The 21,241-nt window shown below is 50.1% G+C and overlaps 1 protein-coding gene and 1 long non-coding RNA gene across 9 annotated transcripts in view; one reads left to right on the top strand and one right to left on the bottom strand.

Annotated features, from left to right (window-relative positions):
• PIGG (phosphatidylinositol glycan anchor biosynthesis class G (EMM blood group)) overlaps positions 1 to 21,241 on the top strand; it is a 45,678-nt gene that overhangs the window by 8,434 nt on the left and 16,003 nt on the right. For 3 of the 8 annotated variants that reach the window (XM_078367768.1, XM_008993740.5, XM_002746062.5), the window contains exons 4-9: positions 1,373 to 1,561; positions 2,568 to 2,709; positions 10,470 to 10,682; positions 15,320 to 15,537; positions 15,922 to 16,203; positions 18,015 to 18,469. In XM_078367768.1, coding sequence (XP_078223894.1) covers positions 1,373 to 1,561; positions 2,568 to 2,709; positions 10,470 to 10,682; positions 15,320 to 15,537; positions 15,922 to 16,203; positions 18,015 to 18,469 — 1,499 coding nt within the window. Of the gene's footprint in view, positions 1 to 1,372; positions 1,562 to 2,567; positions 2,710 to 10,469; positions 10,683 to 15,319; positions 15,538 to 15,921; positions 16,204 to 16,250; positions 17,361 to 18,014; positions 18,470 to 21,241 lie in introns of those variants that run through there. The other 5 variants (XR_013533247.1, XR_013533246.1, XR_013533249.1 and 2 more) reach the window with 3 other exon arrangements.
• On the bottom strand, positions 19,832 to 20,356 carry LOC144581858 (uncharacterized). Its single transcript, XR_013533266.1, has 2 exons — positions 20,134 to 20,356; positions 19,832 to 19,970 (listed from the first exon to the last, which is right to left on the bottom strand). It is a non-coding gene; the product is annotated as an uncharacterized LOC144581858 (long non-coding RNA).

Here is a 21,241-nt window from a genome sequence, read left to right as displayed (position 1 = left end):
CTGCTACAAGGAGAGCCTCATCGTGCCCTGAGGGCAGGTGGTGGACTGGGTGGGGCCTGGTCCTGAGCGGCTTTTCCAACAAAGATTAGACCGGCCTGTTAGGAAGCAGACCCTGGAGCACACCAGCACATCTGCCTGGCGGGGCCTGGCTGGTCTCGCCTCCTAGCTGGCGGGGTCTTACGGAGCGTCTGCAGTCCTGCTTACATTGATGTCCTGTTCCGAAGCAGGGCTCTTTCCAGCAGTTCCTTTACAGTAATGACCGAGTTTTCCCAACTGTATGTGGCATCATTTAGAAACACTTCTCTTCATAGGAGATTTTTTTAGTGGGAAGGAGGTTAGCTAGCTGAGGGGTCAGGGCTCACCAGACTGACATCTCTGTCTGGGGCTGATCAACTGCTAATCTCATCTCCGTGACATGTTTCTTTCAGAAGTAAATGTGATCATTAAATGCTGTGTCTCTTTCTCCCATAAGACACATGCAGACGCCCTCAGCTTCACCATCCTGCTGGTTACTTTAGCTGTAGATACTGTCCTATCTTTAGTGAACTGCCCTTTACCCTGAGCTACCGCAGGACAACTTAGGATCTATTTAACTTGCCCATTTGCTCGCCTTTAGTTTGCCCGTTATGCAGTGACTCCACAGAAAAGTATTTTTGTCAGATCAGAACAACCCTTGCTCATTTAAATTATCTGTATAATATATTCGATCCGTAGCTAGAAATCTAAAAACAATACTAGCAAATGTTTAATCTAATGTGAATGTTCAGTTATTTCTTATAGAGATGGGGTCTTGCTATGTTGCCCAGGCTGGTCCTGAACTCTTGGCCTTAAGCAGTCTTCCTGCTTCAGCCTCCTCAGGTGTTGAGATGACAGGTGTGAATTGCTGTGTCCAGCCTGTTTATTTACTTTTTTTTTTTTTTTTTTGAGACGGAGTTTCACTGTTGTTACCCAGGCTGGAGTGCAATGGCGCGATCTCGGCTCACTGCAACCTCCACCTCCTGGGTTCAAGCAATTCTCCTGCCTCAGCCTCCCGAGTAGCTGTGATTACAGGCACACACCACCATGCCCAGCTAATTTTTATATTTTGAGTAGAGATGGGGTTTCACCTCATTGACCAGGATGGTCTTGATCTCTTGACCTCGTGATACACTCGCCTCAGCCTCCCAAAGTGCTGGGATTATAGGCGTGAGCCACCGCACCCAGCCCTGTTTATTTACTTTTAATGATAGAGATTTTGTTGTCTTTCACCTCCCCCCAAATCCTGTTACCAGAATAAACCCCTAGATTTTAAGATGACTGTTGCCTTTTCCCCAGGGAATGAAGATCCAGAGAAATTAGGTGAGCTGTTTATACGTGTGTTTCCCCTTCAAAGGTGGATAATAATGTCACGAGGCATTTGGATAAAGTATTAAAAAGAGGAGATTGGGACATGTTAATCCTCCACTACCTGGGGCTGGACCACATTGGCCACATTTCAGGGCCCAGCAGCCCCCTGATTGGACGCAAGCTGAGCGAGATGGACAGCGTGCTGATGAAAATCCACACCTCGCTGCTGTCAAAGGTGAGCTTTCTGTTGTACGTTGTGTGGTGATGTTTCGCCTGGATATTTCCTAGAATAAATACAACTGTTATGAATACAGGGGGCCTGTGTGAACATCCACCATCACTCTGCCAGCCAGGGGCCCCGTGCCACGTGCAGCACCATCTCAGTGTCCACCGCACTGACTCTGTCTTCCCAGCAGCCCTGCTGAAGAGCAGGGCTCTTCCCTACCCATGTAGGCATTCATTCCTGATACCTCCTGAATGCCTTCTGTATCCCTCTTTCTGTCCACACATTTGAATGTGTCAGTCAAACAGTCAGTAATCCCTTGTGAAGCTCACGTTCTAGCCAGGAGAGACGAACAAGAAGCATGAGAAAATAAGTATGTGAGGAGGTGATGGGTGCTGCAGAAACACAGGGCAGGAGGAGGGCCTTTCAACAGCATGTTGGGAGAAGTCTTCCCGGAGGAGGTGTGCAGGGTGAGCGGAGACTTGAAGGGAGGGAGGGGCAAACCATGCGGGCTCTGCAGGGGTGTTCCAAGTGGAGCACAGCCTGCCTGGCATGTCCCGGAGCAGCAAAGGCTGTGTGGCTGGAGCCCCAGGGGCAGAGAAGCCTGGTGGGTGCCCCCCATGTGGCTCAGAGCTCTTGCCTTGTGCTGTGTGTTGTCTTCTCACAGCAGTCCTGTGAAAGAGATTCCATCTGTGTCTCCATTTGACAGATGAGGCGACTAAGGCACAGAGTATAATGTGTCCAGAGTCTCACAGCTTGATACAAACCGTTTGCCATCCAAGGGCATGAATGCAACCTGCTGTGTTCCATGAGCTGCGTACGATTCTGTGAACTTCGTTTGTGACATTATTTGACTGTGACCCTGCCATCTGGCTGTGAGCTCATAGGAAAAAAAGTCTAATTCATTGAGAAAGAGCCAAAGCTCTGTCAAGTAAAGCTGAAACCTAAAGTCGTCTTCCCGAGATGATGTGCTCTCTTCAGTCTGAGCGCAGTTGAAATGTTTTCCTTGGCCTTACAGGAGAGAGAGGTGGCTTTGCCCAGTTTGCTGGTCCTTTGTGGGGACCACGGCATGTCTGAAACAGGAAGTCACGGGGCCTCTTCCATGGAGGAAGTGAACACACCTCTGATTCTAATCAGTTCTGCGTTTGAAAGGAAACCTGGTAAGAATTTAGGAATGGCAACATTTGGAAACTGCCGTATATTTGTTTTCTGTAGATTTTAATTTTGAAAACCCGTTTTTTGTTTCTTTTTTTTGAGACGGAGTTTCGCTCTTGTGACCCAGGCTGGAGTGCAATGGCATGATCTCGGCTCACCGCAACCTCTGCCTTCTGGGTTCAGGCAATTCTCCTGCCTCAGCCTCCTGAGTAGCTGGGACTACAGGCACACGCCACCATGCCCAGTTAATTTTTGTATTTTTAGTAGAGACAGGGTTTCACCATGTTGACCAGGATGGTCTCCATCTCTTGACCTTGTGATCCACCCGCCTCAGCCTCCCAAAGTGATTATAGGCGTGAGCTACTGCGCCCGGCTGAAAACCCGTTTTTTAGAAGCTCCATAAGGTTGACATCCCCTGAGCAATGCGAGAATGAAAAGTGATGGGGCAAAAGGCTTTCGGGATCTGAAGTTTACATTCTGTCCCCTAATCCTTAAAATACAAATATTCTTCATCAGAATTTTGTTGTATGAATGTTGCTGCCTGGATATCTGGAACTGTTGAAGAAAAATTGCCAGTAGCTCAGAGACATCCGGACAGCATGTATGAACTGAAGGAAACATGAATACCTTGGCTTTTTTAAAAAGTTTGCATTATTGAAAACCATATATACTGAACTGCAATGTCAACAAGAGTTACGGGACTCAGCCAGAGCAGGACAGACAGAGGCCCCATCTCTCAATATTGAGACACGCCCCAGACATACACCCACCCCACTTTGACCTGCGCCCTGATTCAGCCACCAGGCTACCCACTCTGCCCTCGTGGCCTTGATGTCCCATCGGCGGCCTGCCTTCCACTTGCGCCTGGCTTCTGTTGCCACACTTCACCAGCTCACACCGGGTGAGCTCAGCATTCGAGCACAGCAGACACTTTCAGGCGCTGCTCTCAGTGGCCCCACAGCACCCTCAGTGCTGCTTGTCCCGTAGTTTCTGGGACCTCACCTCTCTCTGATTTTCCTCCTGCCTCTCTCCTTTGCTATCTTAACCTCTTTGCTGACCTAGTTTCCTTTCCCGGCTCTTTTTTACTGGACTGCCTTCTTGTTTGGTTCTGCATTTGCCCTGGAGATATTGTCTCATCTGCTTCTGTGGTTGTAAATGCCATGGATAGGCCCCACACGGGTCAGATTTCTCTCTCGAGCTGTCCCCATTCATCATAAAGCATAGCTTATCATTGCAGACTTACTGGTGGGATTTTGTTGGTTTATGGGGTTCGTGTAATGTCTGCCTCCATGTTATACTTTAAGCCGGATGAAGACAGACCGTGTCTACTTTGCCTAGAGCCGTCACTGCTTGCCCAGAGCCAGAAACGTTGCCTGCCACGTGACAAGTGCCAACAGGTATTTGCTGAATGAATGGCCCTTTCACTTAAGTGAGAATTAGTTGGGGAAGCATCTCCACTTGACCTCTTCTGTCTTTTTATGAAGCCTCTTCATCTAGAATGTCTGACCTGAGCAGAGCTAGGAGTGGTGGGGCAGCTGCTGCTCACGTCACCAGCTCAGTCCTGAGAGTGGGCTCTGTTCTGTTTTGTATATTCTCATCAGGCTCGTTTTATGAGCTGGGACTGTACCTCATGTATTCACAGCACTGGGCAACTGTCATCATAGTCAATTTTACAACATTGTCCTCACCTCAGAAAGAAGCCCCGTACTCTTCTGCAGTCACCACCCCAGTTTGCTTCCTCCCCCAGCCCTGGGCAATCACCATCTTTGTCTGTGGATTTGCCTCTTCTGCATGTTTTGTGTAAACGGAACCGTATGGTCACGTGTGCCTGGCTTCTTTCATGTAGGATACTGTTCTTCCAGGTTCATAGTTACAGCATTTATCAAGACTGCATTTCTTTTTTTTTTTTTTGAGACAGAGTCTCGCTCTGTCACCCAGGCTAGAGTACAGTGTTGCAATCTCGGCTCACTCCCTGCAACCTCTGCCTCCCAGGTTCAAGTGATTCTCCTGCCTCAGCCTCCTGAGTAGCTGGAACTACAAGCGCTCACTACCACGCCCGGCTAATTTTTTGAATTTTTAGTAGAGATGAGGTTTCACCGTGTTGGCCAGGATGGTCTTGATCTCCTGACCTAGTGATCCACTTGCCTTGGCCTCCCAAAGTGCTGGGATTACAGGCGTGAGCCACCACACCGGCCAAGACTTCATTTCTTTTGTTACCACATAGTAATCCATTGCATGGATTTAACATATCGACTTACTGTTCATCAGTTGATGGACATTTGGGTTCTTTCCACTTTTTGCCTATGATGAACGATGATGCTGTGATCATTTGTGTACAGCTTTTTGCGTGGATATATATTTTCATCTGGGGTCGTTTTCTTATTCCTGTATAGCTATGCCCCCATCTGCTATCTCTGTGCTGTTATTGTCAAATGCATTGCTTTTCCATATGTTATAAATTGATGACTTGATTATATCGATATGGATTCATATAATTTTAAATCAGGACAGGAAAGAAGAAATGCTTTTATACTGTGTTTCATAATTATAAAATTACCTTCACTGATGCTCTTTGCTTTTTTATTTATCTGAAATTTAATCTGGAGTCACTTGCTTTCAGTCTGAAGAATTTCTTTTAGTATTTCTTGTAAGGCAGATTTGCTGGCAAAGAATTTTTTGTTTTGAAGAAATCTGGGATGTCTATTCAGTCTTCTGTTTGGAAAGATGGTTTTGCCGACCGTAAGACTGGGTTGACTTTTTTCCTTCAGCACTTTGAGTATGCTGTCCTACTGCCTTCTGGCCTCCATGGTTTCCAAGGAAAAGGCAAGTCTTAGTCTAATTGGGTTTCCCATTTCTTTGTCTTTTAGCATTTTTACTATCATGTATTTATATTTTGTATTTTTTCAACTTGGACTTCATTGAGCTTCTTGTGTGTGTGGGTTAATGTGCTTCATCAGATTTGGAAATTTTCTCTCTATTCTCTGGATTGCATCATCTCTGTTAGTCTGTCTTTACATTGCTGGTTCTTCTGCAAATTCAAGTCTATTATTGTTAAACCCCTTTAGTGAATTTTCTGATTTAGTTATCATTTTTTTAACTCCATGGTTTCATTTGTTGCTTAAAAAAATTTTTTTTTCTATCTCTTTATTGATATTCTCTATTTGAAGAGAATCCTCTATTTGATGAGGGAAACATGAGCAGGGGAAGATGAGAGGGAGATCGCATAACCCTCCATCCAGAGCTGGGGGAAAGGGAGCTCTGTGTTCTAGGCGTCACCCGCCAGAGGGAAGTTTTTGCCCCCTGGGGAGGGAGGGAGGGAGGGAGGGAGGGAGCAGGCCACGGCTCAAGGTCTCCAGATTCCTGTGTTTCTTACCAAAGCCTAGCAGATTTTCTTGAATAAAGATTTCTTCATTTGTTCTGTACTTCTGGACTATTTCCAGAGACTGTGAATGGTGGTAGTGGTGGTTTTAAACATTTTTGCCATTTATGCTTCTTTCATTGATGAGCAAGTTCATGGAGCTACTCTTAACACTATTCCCAATAGTTCTGAAGGATTTTTATCTTAAAAATGCAAGCAACCTTGGGAGGCCGACGTGGGCGGATCATGAGGTCAGGAGATTGAGACCATCCTAGCTAACATGGTGAAACCCTGTCTCTACTAAAAATACAAAAACTTAGTCAGGCGTTGTGGTGGGCACCTGTATTCCAAGCTACTCAGGAGGCTGAGGCAGGAGAATCACTTGAACCTGGGAGGCGGAGATTACAGTGAGCTGAGATCGCGCCACTACACACCAGCCTGGGCAACAGAGCAAGACTCTTTCTCAAAGAAAAAAAAAAAAGCATGCAGATTTTTGTTTAGGTTTCTTATGTTAATAAAAATAAATGTTAAAGTGTCTGTTATTTTGAAAATAAACAGTTTTGGATTGTGTAGTGAGTGACTTCAGAGACCCTCAGCCCACTACTGCCCACTCCCAGATTGCTCACCTCCCCCTGTGAGCAGCACAGGTCTGGCCACTCCAGAGTCAAGGGGGTTGGGAAGGAGGGCATGCCTGTTCCTGGATGTCCACCAACGGCAGAGCAGGTCTGTTGTAATTTTGGCCTCTTGCTACTAGAATGTTTGACTGTATTTGTTGTTTTACCGCCAAGTCAGCAGTGGTGCCTGGCACCTAGTGGATGCTTTATCATTTGTGGATCCAATGCTTAGATTCTGCAGCTGAGCCAGTGGAGGTGGAGACGGGGTGAAGTTGCTGCTGGCCTGTGGGAATGGTTTTCTGAAGTGCTGGAGCTTCTTTCATAGCCCCTCATCGTCTGTGGGGCACAGTCCACTCTATCATGTGGCCTACCCTGTGTTTGTGTTTCAGAATTACAGTTATTAAAATAGTACGTGCAGGCAAGGTCACAAACCAATCAAAGAAGCAAATCAAGAGGCCAAAAATAGACCTTAGTGTATTGGGGATTTGGTGATAAAGGTGGCATCTCAGATGAGTGCAGAAAAGACATGGTGTTTGATTAATGATGGCAGTACCCCCGCTGACCTTCCGGAAAAAGGTAATGCCGACTCTCTGCCTTACTCTTTACAGCCGTGTCCTTCCAGATCAAAGCATGTTCATGTCTTTACGGTACTCAGCCGACTCTCTGCCTTACTCTTTACAGCCGTGTCCTTCCAGATCAAAACATGTTCATGTCTTTACGATACTCAGCCGACTCTCTGCCTTACTCTTTACAGCCGTGTCCATCCAGATCAAAACATGTTCATGTCTTTACGATACTCAGCCGACTCTCTGCCTTACTCTTTACAGCAATGTCCTTCCAGATCAAAGCATGTTCATGTCTTTACGATACTCAGCCGACTCTCTGCCTTACTCTTTACAGCCGTGTCCTTCCAGATCAAAGCATGTTCATGTCTTTACGATACTCAGCCGACTCTCTGCCTTACTCTTTACAGCAATGTCCTTCCAGATCAAAGCATGTTCATGTCTTTACGATACTCAGCCGACTCTCTGCCTTACTCTTTACAGCAATGTCCTTCCAGATGAAAGCATGTTCATGTCTTTACGATACTCAGCCGACTCTCTGCCTTACTCTTTACAGCCGTGTCCTTCCAGATGAAAGCATGTTCATGTCTTTACGATACTCAGCTGACTCTCTGCCTTACTCTTTACAGCCGTGTCCTTCCAGATCAAAACATGTTCATGTCTTTACGATACTCAGCCGACTCTCTGCCTTACTCTTTACAGCAATGTCCTTCCAGATCAAAGCATGTTCATGTCTTTACGATACTCAGCCGACTCTCTGCCTTACTCTTTACAGCCATGTCCTTCCAGATCAAAGCATGTTCATGTCTTTACGATACTCAGCCGACTCTCTGCCTTACTCTTCACAGCCATGTCCTTCCAGATCAAAGCATGTTCATGTCTTTAATATACTCAGCCGACTCTCTGCCTTACTCTTTACAGCCGTGTCCTTCCAGATGAAAACATGTTCATGTCTTTACGATACTCAGCCGACTCTCTGCCTTACTCTTTACAGCCGTGTCCTTCCAGATCAAAGCATGTTCATGTCTTTACGATACTCAGGTATGGAAAATTTTAGACACAGAGCAGTAGTCAGAGTCGTGTAATAAACCCTGAAGTCCAGCTTCACTACTTACTGGCCAGTTAAAGCAAATCTTCTTTCATCTGTGCCCACACTCATTTCCCTTTTCCTTCATTTTTTAGAAGCAGGTCTCTAAAGATAGGTGCTCTTTATCCCCATAATCTTGATACCCTTGTCGCATTTTTAAATTGTGTTAATTCCTTAATATCATCAAATAATGTTCATATCTCCAGTGTCTGTCTCTCCCTCTCTTTAGCTGTTTAGTTTGTTTGAATCAGGGTACAAATAAGATCTATGCTTTGTGACTTGTTTATGTGTCTCTTAAGTCTCTGTTAATCTATAGTGCCCCACCCCAAAACTCTTATTTGACTGCAGTTTACTTGTTGGACATTTCCTTCTTGAGACCTACAATCAGCTGTTTCTCCAAGATGCCCTACTTCTTTTTGGTGGAAAGCGCGGTATTTCAAGACCACTGTCTCAGAGCTAGAGGTGCTCACTGATACTGGGTTGGTCATTGTTTCTAGACACAAAGAAGAAATTTTTTTTAGGATAAAATGATCTTGTGTTTATATCAGTATTTCCAGTTCACCTTCAAAACTGTGAAATTAATTTCTTAGGTCTTACATCTGTACTTTCTTCTTCCTAACTTTAGAATCTTAGTTGTCAACAACTCCAGATGTGATAGAATCTCACATAATGACTCACTTGCTTTATCCCCAGTAGACACACAATAGTCTCAGAATGATAATTGCCAGCACTGCCACTACCAGTATGAGGGTCAAAAGCAATTTAAGGTGGATTTGTTTTTGTTTTTGTGTTTTACTTTTTGTGTCAGCTCAAAGCGCTTAAGTTCAGAAAATACTAGAAGAAAGAAGTACTAGAAGAAAACGGCCACAGTGGAGTGGAAGGTTCCTTCTGAGCATGACCAGGAAGCCATCGTTAGAGAGTTGCCCGAGACCTGATTAATAAATTTGACCAAATTAAAAAGAAAAATCCCCTACGACAAAAAATGACCACAAAGTACAACCTCTGCAGACTCACCTCCTCATGCACCACCTGTCCTGAGCAGCTGTCCTGGGCCCTCCCGGTGCCCTGCAGGAGTGTGTTGACCTTCTGTGGTGTGGAGCTGTTTCCTGTCTTTACAGATGAAAACACTCCGGCCAGGTTGATTTTCTCCTCCGAAATCGTAGTGGAGGGTAACAGAGCAGTGGCCCGGGCCCGTTGAGCTGACTTCACAGCCATTCTCCTTGCAAGGAGGTAGTAGGATGGCCACTACTGTTGTGGCTTGAAGAGCTTTAGCCGGTAGGCAGATGTCTAGCTCGTCCAGGCTGATTAGAGCACCTGGGCCAGCTGAACCCGCCTCATTCCGCCCTCCCCCATTAGAAGCTCCCACAACTTCTCAGGAGCTGTGAAGGGTTCATTTTCTCCATAAGCGTGTGTGCTCATAGAGGGCAGAGCATGGATGCGCCAAGTCCAGAGGGGCAGGGCTGTCAGTGATCCCTCCCTCCCTCACTTCATTCTTGGGTTGGCTGTTGACCTTGTCAAAGTGACGGTCCCTCTGTGTCTGCTGGATCACCTGCTTCCTCTGTGTTCAGCCTGTGCTCCATAGCACTCACTGTGTGGAACTCCTCACGTGAGTCTCCCAGCGTACTACAGGCTTCTGAAGGGAAGACACTGTCCCTGGTGTGGAATGGGTTCAGCATCCATACAGCGAGCAGCGAGGTGATTCCTCTACGATTCCGTGTTGAATGGCCTGAAGAGACGGATCATTTGGCTTGTGCTAGTTGCAGAAGGTCTGATTCAAGAATGACTACCGGGCCGGGCGCGGTGGCTCACGCCTGTAATCCCAGCACTTTGGGAGGCCGAGGCGGGTGGATCATGAGGTCAAGAGATCGAGACCATCCTGGTCAGCATGGTGAAACCCCGTCTCTACTAAAAATACAAAAAATTAGCTGGGCACGGTGGCGCATGCCTGTAATCCCAGCTACTCAGGAGGCTGAGGCAGGAGAATTGCCTGAACCCAGGAGGTGGAGGTTGCGGTGAGCCGAGATCGCGCCATTGCACTCCAGCCTGGGTAACAAGAGCGAAACTCCGTCTCAAAAAAAAAAAGAATGACTGCCGTCTTACACTTTCTCGAAGTCTGTTACTTAAAATATTTTCTTTTTCGTAGGTGATGTCCGACATCCAACGCGTGTCCAGCAGACGGACGTGGCTGCGACACTAGCGATAGCACTTGGCTTGCCGATTCCAAAAGACAGCGTGGGGAGCCTTCTGTTCCCAGTCGTGGAAGGAAAACCCATGAGAGAGCAGTTGAGATTTTTACATCTGAATACAGTGCAGCTTAGCAAACTGTTGCAAGAGAATGTCCCGTCATATGAAAAAGGTCAGTCAGCAGCCCGTTTCTAAACTGTCATAAATGTGTGTGTGTTTCTGTGGTATGCAGTTTGGCGCAGGAATATTTTGCCGTCACCACTCTTGGATTATACAGATTGTGTTCCTGTTTTTTTAGAACTTCTAACCATCACCACTGGCAACACCCTCAGATGCGGTTATCTCATTAAAGTTCTTTCATAAATTTATTCATTCAACAACTGTTTACCGAGACCTTGTTATGAATGAGGGGCTGTTTCAGGCACTGGAGACAGAGCATTGAGCAGTATGAGGCTCCACCCTCTTTGAACCTTCTAGTGGAAGGAGAGAAAAGGAACAGTGACAGATGCCCAGTGGCGATGAGTAACTTAGGAAAAGAGTCACCAGGCCTGGGGTGGGAAGTGAAGCAGGTGGGAGCCACTGGCCATCTGGGAGGGCACATTACAGGCTGTGGGATCAGCAGACAGGGTCCTCTATGGGCGCACGTTCAGGGAACGGTCAGAGCAGGGGCCGATGTGGGATGGGAGGGCAGAGGATGTGGCATCGAGATATGAGGGCCTTTAGGCACTGGAGGGACTTTCGCCTTCCTTCTGAGTGAAACGGGAGCTACTGCAGGGTTTGGTGAGAGCCAGGAGTCTTCCACTTGCATTTTCAAAGGCTGTCTCGGGTATCCTCATGGAGGATTCTGCTTTGTGCTGTCAGAGGAGACTAGTCAGGAGGCAGTGGCTGTACTTCTGTGAGAGGTGAGGGTGGCCAGGGCTCAGGCAGGGGTGGTGGAGAGGTGGTTGCATTCTGGATATATTTTGAAGATCATGAAGACAGGACTTGCTCCTGTGCTGAGATATTAGGTATGAGCAGAGCAGAGGTGTTAAGTAGGACTCCAGGGATTTCAGCTGAAAGCGAAAGAACAGAGTAGTCATTTCCTCGGGAGGGCATGACTTAGAAGGACCAGGTCTGCAAGGCAGGTGCTCGTGGGTGGGAGTGTTGGTGTCCAGGAAGCATGTAAAGAAGTCATTTCAGGAAGCAGGGTGTGGGCAGCTGCCTCAAAGGCTGGTATTATTGATTGAAATCAGGAATGGAGAACCGAGCTTTGGATCTGGCCATGTGGGGTGATGAGTGGCTTTGTCAGATGGAGAGTGGGGGAGGGCCTGGCTGGTGCTGGGGCGGGCAAGAGCCGTAAGCAGCAGACACAGCAACTCTAATGGGAGTTGGAGGTGGAGTCGTCTGAGGTGGGTGTGGGGCCAAGAGAGGTGCCGGGGACAGGTGCAAGCTGACAGGAAGGGTCCAGGAGAGGAACGTTTGTCTTCCTGGGACGTCTTCAGGTAGTCGACTCTGACACAGCCACGTTCATCAGAGAAGAACGTTTGGCACAGGGACTCCTTTGAGGGCCTGGAGAAGTCGACTCCTATTCTGAGGCAGCAGTTAATGTGGTGTTGGCAGATTTCCCTGCTTGAAGTAGCAGGATGTTATTACTACCAAACAGAGTGAACACCCACAAGTTTTCGCTGAGACGTAAACCAGCCTCCTAGAGGCACTTGTGGAAGACAACCCCTGCCAGCCAAGGAGTGGCTGGGAAGCAGACCTGGCGGGTGGCGAGAGGCCCGACCGAGCACCAGCTCTCACCCCATGAGGTGGCCAGGTGCGGGACTTTGGGAGCTGTGAGGCCTGGCCGTATAGACATTTAGTCAAGACCAGGGATGACAGTGACTTGTACTTCTGTTTTTTCCTAAAATAGTATGAGTTTGGTAGCTTTCACATTGATGGTTTTGTGCTCGTGTCCTTTTTTCTATGCTAAGAGCAGCAAAAACACCAACAAAACCAAAACACCAGTGGAAGGATTATTTGCCTGTTTCAGAAGTAGCGGCTGGGGGGAGTTGAGAGCTGCAGAGGATGTGGGAGGAGCCAGTGTCGGTGCCTCCCTTGACTGAAAGCACAGCTGCCGCATCTGTACCCCCTTGGCGGCTCATTGTCTACACCATTGGGAGTCACATTTCCTAAAACAAAATGGGGTACATGTTCTGACACTGAAATACATTTTAGAACCCACAGCCAGGCCCTATAGCCCTTTGGGGGCGTCCAGTCCATTGGAGGTGCCACAGCCACAGCCCTTTGGGGGCGTCCAGTCCATGGGAGGCGCCACAGCCCTTCGGGGGTGTCCAGTCCGTGGGAGGCGCCACAGCTGCAGCCCTTCGGGTGTGTCCAGTCCATGGGAGGTGCCACAGCCACAGCCCTTTGGGTGTGTCCAGTTCATGGGGGGTGTCACAACCACAGCCCTTCGGGGGTGTCCAGTCCGTGGGAGGTGTCACAGCCACAGCCCTTCGGGGGCGTCCAGTCCATTGGAGGTGCCACAGCCAGGCCCTGCAGCCCTTAGGTGATGTCCAGTCCATGGGAGGCGCCATAGCCCTTTGGGTGTGTCCAGTCCATGGGGGGTGTCACAACCAGGCCCTGCAGCCCTTTGGGGGCATCTAGTCTATGGGAGGTGTCGTGCCCACCCAGCTCTCTGTGTAGTGGGACCTGCTTTTTCTTGCCTCTGGACTTTTGCACATGCTGTTCCCATCAACTCGATGCTCTTCCTCCAGTAGTTTGCCTGGTGAATTCCTGGGCACCCTTTACATTTCAGCTTAATTGAGACCTTCCTGATGTTTACGGGCCCACTCCCAATCTAACATCGGTTCCTCCCCATTACCAAAAATCCCTGACTGGTTCCCTCTACTTTCCCTTCATAGGAAACTTCTAATTACAGACGTAATGCAGTCACAGTAACTACATGTGTGTGTGCATGCGTGCCCGTGAGTCCTGCTGGCTCCAGGCCCCATCAGGCAGGGCTTGCGCCCGCTTGCTCGCCATGGTGTGTCTTTCCCTTGGCACAGTGCCTGGCACAGTGCCTGGCACATAGTCCATGCTCTGTGGATATTTGCTTCACTGCATGCACAGATGCACCCCCCCATAGCTCTGCAACTTCCTGATAGAGAGGCAGTGGGGTGTAGACACAAGTACCCTTGTCTCTGTAACTCTGGGGTGGGGGGGTGTGGACCCAGGCGTCCCCCACTCCAGGGTGGTGGCTGTAGCAGTGAAGGGTGCTAGCCCTGGAACCAGACTGCCTGAGCCTCGTTTGCAGCTGTTACTCACTGGCTCTGTGACTCAGTTGCCTCCTCTGGAGAACAGTTATGATGCTCATCCCTGCCTCATAGGGTCGCTAGGGAGGTGAAACGAGTGAGCCCTGTAGAATGTGCTGGCCACTGGCACCTGGTGCAGGTTCACCGGGTGCCAGCAGCAGTGGGGTGGGCCTGCAGGCATGTGGGTTCACGCTTAGTGACCTGGTGCTGGCAGCAGTGGGGTGGGTCTGCAAGTGAATGAGTTCATGCTCAGGGACTTGGTGCCGGCAGCAGTGGGGTGGGTCTGCAGGTGTATGGTTCACACTTAGTGACCTGGTGCCGGCAGCAGTGGGATGGGTCTGCAGGTGAATGAGTTCATGCTCAGGGACTTGGTGCCGGCAGCAGTGGGGTGGGTCTGCAGGCGTATGGGTTCACGCTTAGTAACCTTGGCAGCAGTGGGGTGGGTCTGCAGGCGTATGGGTTCACACTTAGTGACCTTGGCAGCAGTGGGGTGGGTCTGCAGGCGTATGGGTTCACGCTTAGTGACCTGGTGCTGGCAGCAGTGGGGTGGGCCTGCAGGTGTATAGGTTCACACTCAGGGACCTGGTGTCACAGCGACCTGGACCTCAGTGCCTCAAGCTCCTGTGGAGCTCTTTGCTGTGATGACCGCAGGCCTGGGGCATGCAGAGCCTCAGGGTGGGGTGAGCCTGCCAAAAGGCACAGCTGAGACCCTCCTTGGCATGGCTCTTCTGGAACAGGAAGTGCATATCAAACCCCGGGGGTCTCGAGAAGCAAGTTCTTACTTTGCAGACCCGTCTAATCACAAGAGGGTGTGGTCCAGGCAGAGCCTCACGCATCAGCCACTTTGGAAAGGAAGGACAACAGCTGTGCCCGTGAGCAGCATGGCACTGTGGTCTAAAAGCGAGTGCCATAGCAGGGGGCAGGGCTCCATCCAGAGGCAGGGTGTCCATGCTCCCAGCAAAGCTCGCCCTTTTGAGCAGAGAGGGCTGGAAACTGCTCTCCCTTTCCAGAGAGGACATGAGGAAGGGCCCAGGCTGCAGAACGGGGGATGTTAGAGCGCAGGAAGGGCAGTCTGCACTGGGGAAGTGCATGTGGCGGAAAGGGGTCAGGCCACTGCCTGCCCAGGGCCCAGACAGTGCTGCAAGGGTTGGAAAGAGTCTACAAAACTTGACTGTTCACATAATGCATTTCAGAATTCTTTTTATATTGCATGTTGACAAAAGGGAGAGAGTGGAAAGAGAGAACGGAGGAAGAAGTAAGAGCAGCGAGACCAGGCAGCACGGGGTGGTCACTGTCGTCTGTGGGGTGTGTGCCAAGGACTGAGGGTGGATGGATGCACACTGGCAGCTTCCCCGGCTTTACGGGGGGCGTTGCACACCCCCCACCCGAAGGAATGGTTCATCATCATTAAGTGTCAGGTCTAAAAAGTGAAGACTTTGCCATGTGCCGTGAATAAATGAATACTTTGAGATTACGTGTGTATGTATATGTCCGCGGTGTGTGTGCACATGTAACCTTTCTGTCTTCTTAATAGATCCTGGATTTGAGCAGTTTAAAATGTCAGAAAGATTGCATGGGAACTGGATCAGACTGTACTTGGAGGAGAAGCAATCAGAAGTCCTGTTGAACCTGGGCTCCAAGGTTCTCAGGCAATACCTGGATGCCCTGAAGACGCTGAGCTTGTCCCTGAGCACGCAGGTGGCTCAGTACGACATGTACTCGATGATGGTGGGGACTGTCGTGGTCTTGGAGGTACAGATACTCACACGGTCATGGCTCAGGTGTTGCATTAGTTTGATAACTCAGCCAAATAGTTACCGTTTTAAAGATAGAGATTTGTGTTACTAACAATGGGAAAATGTCGGCTGTCTTGTTTAACTCTTTCACGGCGTGTCCCGATTCGTGATAAGACAGTGTTGTCAGGTGTCAGTTGGCCTCACTCAGTATTGCTACAGGCGGTAAAAAAATTCACGCCCTGCGTTTTGGGGCAGTTAATTAGGAGTAATCTTTTCCTGAGTTTGTTTTCTGATTTTACTGTGTGGACAGCTGACACGAGAGCAGGAGCTGGGCTTATTTTTAAGCAGGTTTCTCCAAACCCAGCAGTCTGTGGACGCTGCTGCCGCTTCTCTGTTCCAGGTTCTCACCCTGCTCCTGCTCAGCGTCCCTCAGGCACTGCACAGAAAGGCTGAGCTGGAAGTCCCACTGTCATCTCCTGGATTTTCTCTGCTCTTTTATTTGGTGATCCTGGTTCTTTCGGCCATTCATGTCATTGTGTGCACCTCAGCTGAGAGCTCGTGCTACTTCTGTGGCCTCTCGTGGCTGGCGGCAGGTGGGGTGATGGTGCTGGCCTCGGCGCTGCTCTGTGTGATTGTGTCCGTTCTGACCAACGTGCTCGTGGGTGGAAAACCCCGAAGGAAGGTATGTACAGTTGGTGCCCGGGAATGTGACATGGTCCTTCTGCTCAGGCTGTTCTTGTTACTTCAGGCTGCCTTTCATTTACCAGACATTGGTTGAACACCTGGTGTGTGCCAAGTGCTGGCAGTGCCCTCGAAAGGGTTGGCAGGGAGGACTTGGGGCAGCTTATCCCAGGCCTCTGGGTGTCATTCAGATCTGTGCCGTTGGGGCAGACGACTTCATTCTTGGCTGGAAGGAGAGGTTCCTGCAACTGTTGCAAAGGTGATTGGGAAGAGCTGCCAGTCACAGAGGAATGAGACCCCCCCCATTGAGGGGATGTGTGAATCAGACAGCTTCCCAGCAGAGGTGTGGGAGCTGCAGCCCCGGGAAGAAGAGACAGTCGGCCTGGACACCCAGGAGGGTCCAAAAGGAGACTTGGTCGCCCTATTCGTCCTGCTGTCTGCAGAGTCCATCCTGCCTCATCAAGTCCAGATTCTTTCCAAGGCTGACGTTTTCTCTTGGAATTCTTAGTGTTTGGCCTGGGACACCTTCATTCATTAGCTGGGGAGTAATGGCGAGGCACTGAGGAAGATGTGGGTGGTAGCACACAGATCCACAGTGCCCAGGATCCAGGGACCCACGGCAGTGGCAGCAGGCCTGTGAGCCCCACTGCAACCCTGCGCAGCCCCCATCCCCTCTTGTCTTGAGCCACTGTCAGAGGCCCGTGCTGAGTGTCTGACCAACTCCAACCGTGGGCAGCCCCCATCCCCTCTTGCCTTGAGCTGTCAGAGGCCCGTGCTGAGTGTCTGACCAACTCCGAGCCTGCGCAGCCCCCATCCCTGCTCGCCTTGAGCTGTCAGAGGCCCGTGCTGAGTGTCTGACCAACTCTGAGCCTGCACAGCCCCCATCCCCTCTTGTCTTGAGCCACCGTCAGAGGCCCGTGCTGAGTGTCTGACCAACTCCGACCATGGGCAGCCCCATCCCCGCTCACCTTCAGCAGTCAGAGGCCCTGTGCTGTGTCTGGCCGAGACCCTCACATCAGGCCACAGACTCCCTCGGAGCCAGGATGATCTGTGCCTGCATTTGCACCTCGGGCCTGTCTGGGCTCATGCTCTCTCTCCCGCTATTGAATTAGTACCTAGCTGCATGCACCAGATAGTTATTGAAAGAATAAATGTCAATAATTGAGTCCTCTTCTTTAATTTTGACCGCTTTAAGTTAGTATATTTAAGGGATAGTGCTGCCAACTTAGTCATTTCAATAGAATTAACCGTTTTAGTGGAAACTTTCTGGATTTCTGGAATATTCATGGAGAAATTTGAGGTCTGGTTTGGTGGGATGTATTCTTGGGGTTCTTCGGTTTCAAGAAGCAGGAACTGGCGACACCCATCTGAAGACCTAGGCTCTTCGAGATCATAGAAGCGGGAGTGTGGAGGGCCAGGGCCAGGAGCCTCTGGGAAAGCTCTTTGGGCTCCATCACTGCCCAGAGGGTTCAGACCCTTTTCAGTCTTTGTCACTTAGCTTGGGATTTGCAGTCCAGTGTGAGAACAGCTGGCTGACCATGCTGTGTCCGCGTTCACTTGTCTGCGGCGAGGGCATCTCAGCTCCTGCAGGCTGTGTTCTGGGCAGAGAGGCTGTCCCCAGGCTGTGTCCCAAAAGGAGGGTCCGTGCCACTGGAGCAGAAGGGGCTGTTCCAGGGTAGGGGCCTGGGTATTGGGTGTGAGGAACAGCAGGTGTGTCCAGGGCATCCTCTGCTGTGAGCAGAGACTTTACATGCAGCAATATGTGTGTAATTGTCAGACCGTCTCTTACAAAACACACTTTCCCTTTTACAGAACCCGGTTCATCCCAGCTCAAGGTGGTCAGAGCTAGACCTTCTTATTCTGTTAGGGACGGTGGGCCACGTCTTGAGCCTGGGTGCCAGCAGCTTCGTGGAGGAGGAGCACCAGACCTGGTACTTCCTTGTAAATACCCTGTGTCTAGCCCTGAGCCAAGAAACCTACAGAAACTACTTTCTGGGAGATGACAGCGAGCCTCAGTGTGGCCTACATGTGGAACAAGGGCTTGACGGGGTGGCAACAGCATGGCAGGGTGGGCCTGGCTGTGACGTGCTGGAGCGAGGCAAAGGCCATGGCAGCCCCCCTCCCTCCGAAGTGCTCCACGGCAGCGAGAAGTGGATGGTCCTGGCCAGCCCGTGGCTCATACTGGCCTGCTGCCGGCTGCTGCGCTCCCTAAACCAGACAGGTGTGCAGTGGGCCCACCGGCCCGACCTTGGCCACTGGCTCACCAGGTGAGAGCAAGGGCCCAGGGCCACGGGCCAGACTTTCTGCAGCTGACTGGTCACCTGCCAAGCTCTTCTTTTTCTAAATTGAGGCCATTTTTCATATTAAGAATGGGATAGTATTTGAGCTCTGAAGAAATGGGAAAATATACTAAAATCCACGAATCAGTGTTGAAAGGAGAATTTACTTGGGGGATGGCCTAATAGGTGTGATTTATTAGTGCTGCACCACTGTAACTGTTCATGATTGAAACTTGTAAACGTTTCAATGATCATTATATAGTAAATCTGTCATTTGGGGGTCAGGCTTGCTCTGGACGCCCCATCCGTGCCCAGGCTCTGTGCCCCCGCGCACCATGCTCCCGCCTATCACTCAGCGTCTCCCTGTGTCAGGATGTCCCTGCATTGCTACAAACAAGTACCTGGGTCATTTATGAGGAAAAGAGGTTCACTTTGGCTCTCAGCTCTACAGGAGGCATGGCGTCGGCATCTGCTCCTGGAGAGGCCTAAGGAAACTGAGTCATGGCGGAGGGCAGAGCGGGAACCAGCACATCGTAGTCAGGGCAGGAGCAAGGGAGGGTTGGGGGAGGTGTCAGGCGCTGTTAGACGCCAACTCTGTCGTAAACTACCAGAGCGAGAAGGCACTGATTACCGCGAACTTGGCACCAAGCCATTTATGAGGGATCTGCCCCCATGACCGGCTCACCTCCAACACTGGCAGTCTAATTTCTTTTTGTTTTGTGAAACAAGAGTTTCACTGTGTCGCCCAGGATAGAGTGCAGTGGCACGATCTCTGCTCACTGTAGCCAACCTCTGCCCTCCCAGGTTCAAGCGGTTCTTCTGCCTCAGCCTCCCAAGTAGCTGGGACTACAGGCGCCCACCTCTGTGCCTGGCTAATTTTTGTGTTTTTAGTGGAGATGGGGTGTCACCATGTTGACTGGGCTAGTCTCAAACTCCTGACCTCAAGTGATCCACCCACCTTGGCCTCTCAAAGTGCTGGGATTATAGGTGTGAGCCACCGTACCTGGCCTGGAGGTCCAAATTCACAGTGAGATTTGCGGCAGGCAGACACTCAACCGTGTCACTTCCCCAGAGCCATACCCCACTGCTGATGCTCCCCAGGCAGCCGGAAGGAGGGTCAGCCAGGCGAGGTGGGCTCAGCCTCTGTGGGCCAGTTTTGCCCTTAGCTCCCCTCTGTTCTCCTCTCCACCCTCCCTTTTCTCTCTCCTCATCCTGAAGGGACAGAGCTGTGTGGGGGAATCTTCAGCCACCTCCTGAGCCTTTCACTGATAACTGGAAACCCGCCAGGAAAGTACGGCAAATCATTTCAAGCAAGGCTTGAAATAAGTAGAAGAAACTAGGACAGGAAAATAAGATTTGCCTCGGCTTTACATTTTAATTGTCTGGCAGTGAAGACTTAGGAAAACTGAAGTAATAGAAGAACAGCAAAATGAAACAGTATCTGCGGCGAGTAACAGACAAGGGTGCGGTCTCATCACTGCAGAGACTCCTGTAAGAAGGAAAAGAGAAGAGCTTCAGTTGAGGGACAGGGTGGGACTTCATACCTGTTGAGGCGGAGAAACGGAACTGAATGATGAGACTCAGTCTTGGTGAGCACGGGAGGACTCCTGGGCCCACATTAGCGGCACAGTTCTTTCGGAAGATACTCGTACATTTACATCAGAAGCTGCGAAATTACAGGTCCTTCTAATTAAGTCATTCTTGTGGGAGGGTAAGCATTGGCTAAATTACTAAAGCCTTGGTAACCCAGGTCGTCACTGGTCACATCCGTCAGGTGTCTGCCTGCTGCGTGCCCACACGTCTCCTTTTCAGAGCAACCCTGGAGAGAGGACTTTGATGGGTCCCTGCTCCAGAGGTGAGGAAGTGGAGGGGAACAGGCTGGTGGGAGGTTGTGCTGGGCATGCCAGCATCGCAGACACAGCTCGGCATGCAGCACAGCCGGGGGTGTCACGGAGCTCCGTGTCCCAAAATAGCACTGTTGACACCTCATTTCTTTCTTTTCTGGAAAACTAAAGCATTAGGAGAGGATTGGCTGGCTTTCCACCCTAGATGCAGGAGCCCCGCCTTACCTACAGTTTTGCTTACCCGAGATCAACCATCCTCTGAAAATATTACAGTATTTTGGGACAGCCCACATTCATGTAACTTCTGTGTCAGTAACAATTACATGGTTATAATTGTTCTACCTTATTATTATAAAAATCCAGAGGATTGTGTAAAAACACGTGCCATCTCAAAAGCAACAATATACAAACACCCAGGTGCCCCCTCCCGGGTGAGGCTCAGGACCCTGTGTGGCCCCAGTCTCCCCCTCCCATCCTGGGAGGCTTTGAAGTGGGGGTCGCAGTGAATGAAACCAAAGGGAGCCTGGCTTTCCCCGCCCTCACACTCAGGCCAGGGCTGGCTGGTGCTGCACTACCAGGACGCAGTCAGGGCTTCAGTCTCTGCCCTCTGGAGGGCTGTCAACCTCTGCACCATCTCCTCACCCAGGAGGGCATGACAGCAAACCCTGTGAGAGGCCGGGTGGGTTAGGGTTGGACTGTGCATTACTGAGTTAATGGGAGAAGGTGGGAGAGAGGACATGCGCCGGCTGCATGCTGGTAGAGGCAGGGCTGCCCCCGGAGAGGGTACCAGGAGACAGAAGGCTTTTTCAGTCTGTCACTGCCTGGCCTCTGGGCATCTGGATCTGATGATGGCAGACCCATTTGTGATGAGAGTTCAAGTTGACTGTCTTTTTTTTTTTTTTTTTTTTTTTTTTAA

Source organism: Callithrix jacchus, chromosome 3 (genome assembly GCF_049354715.1).
Source record: "Callithrix jacchus isolate 240 chromosome 3, calJac240_pri, whole genome shotgun sequence".
NCBI lineage: Eukaryota > Metazoa > Chordata > Mammalia > Primates > Cebidae > Callithrix > Callithrix jacchus.
Note: the sequence above shows the minus strand (reverse complement) of the source record. Positions and strands in the feature narration are given on the sequence as shown.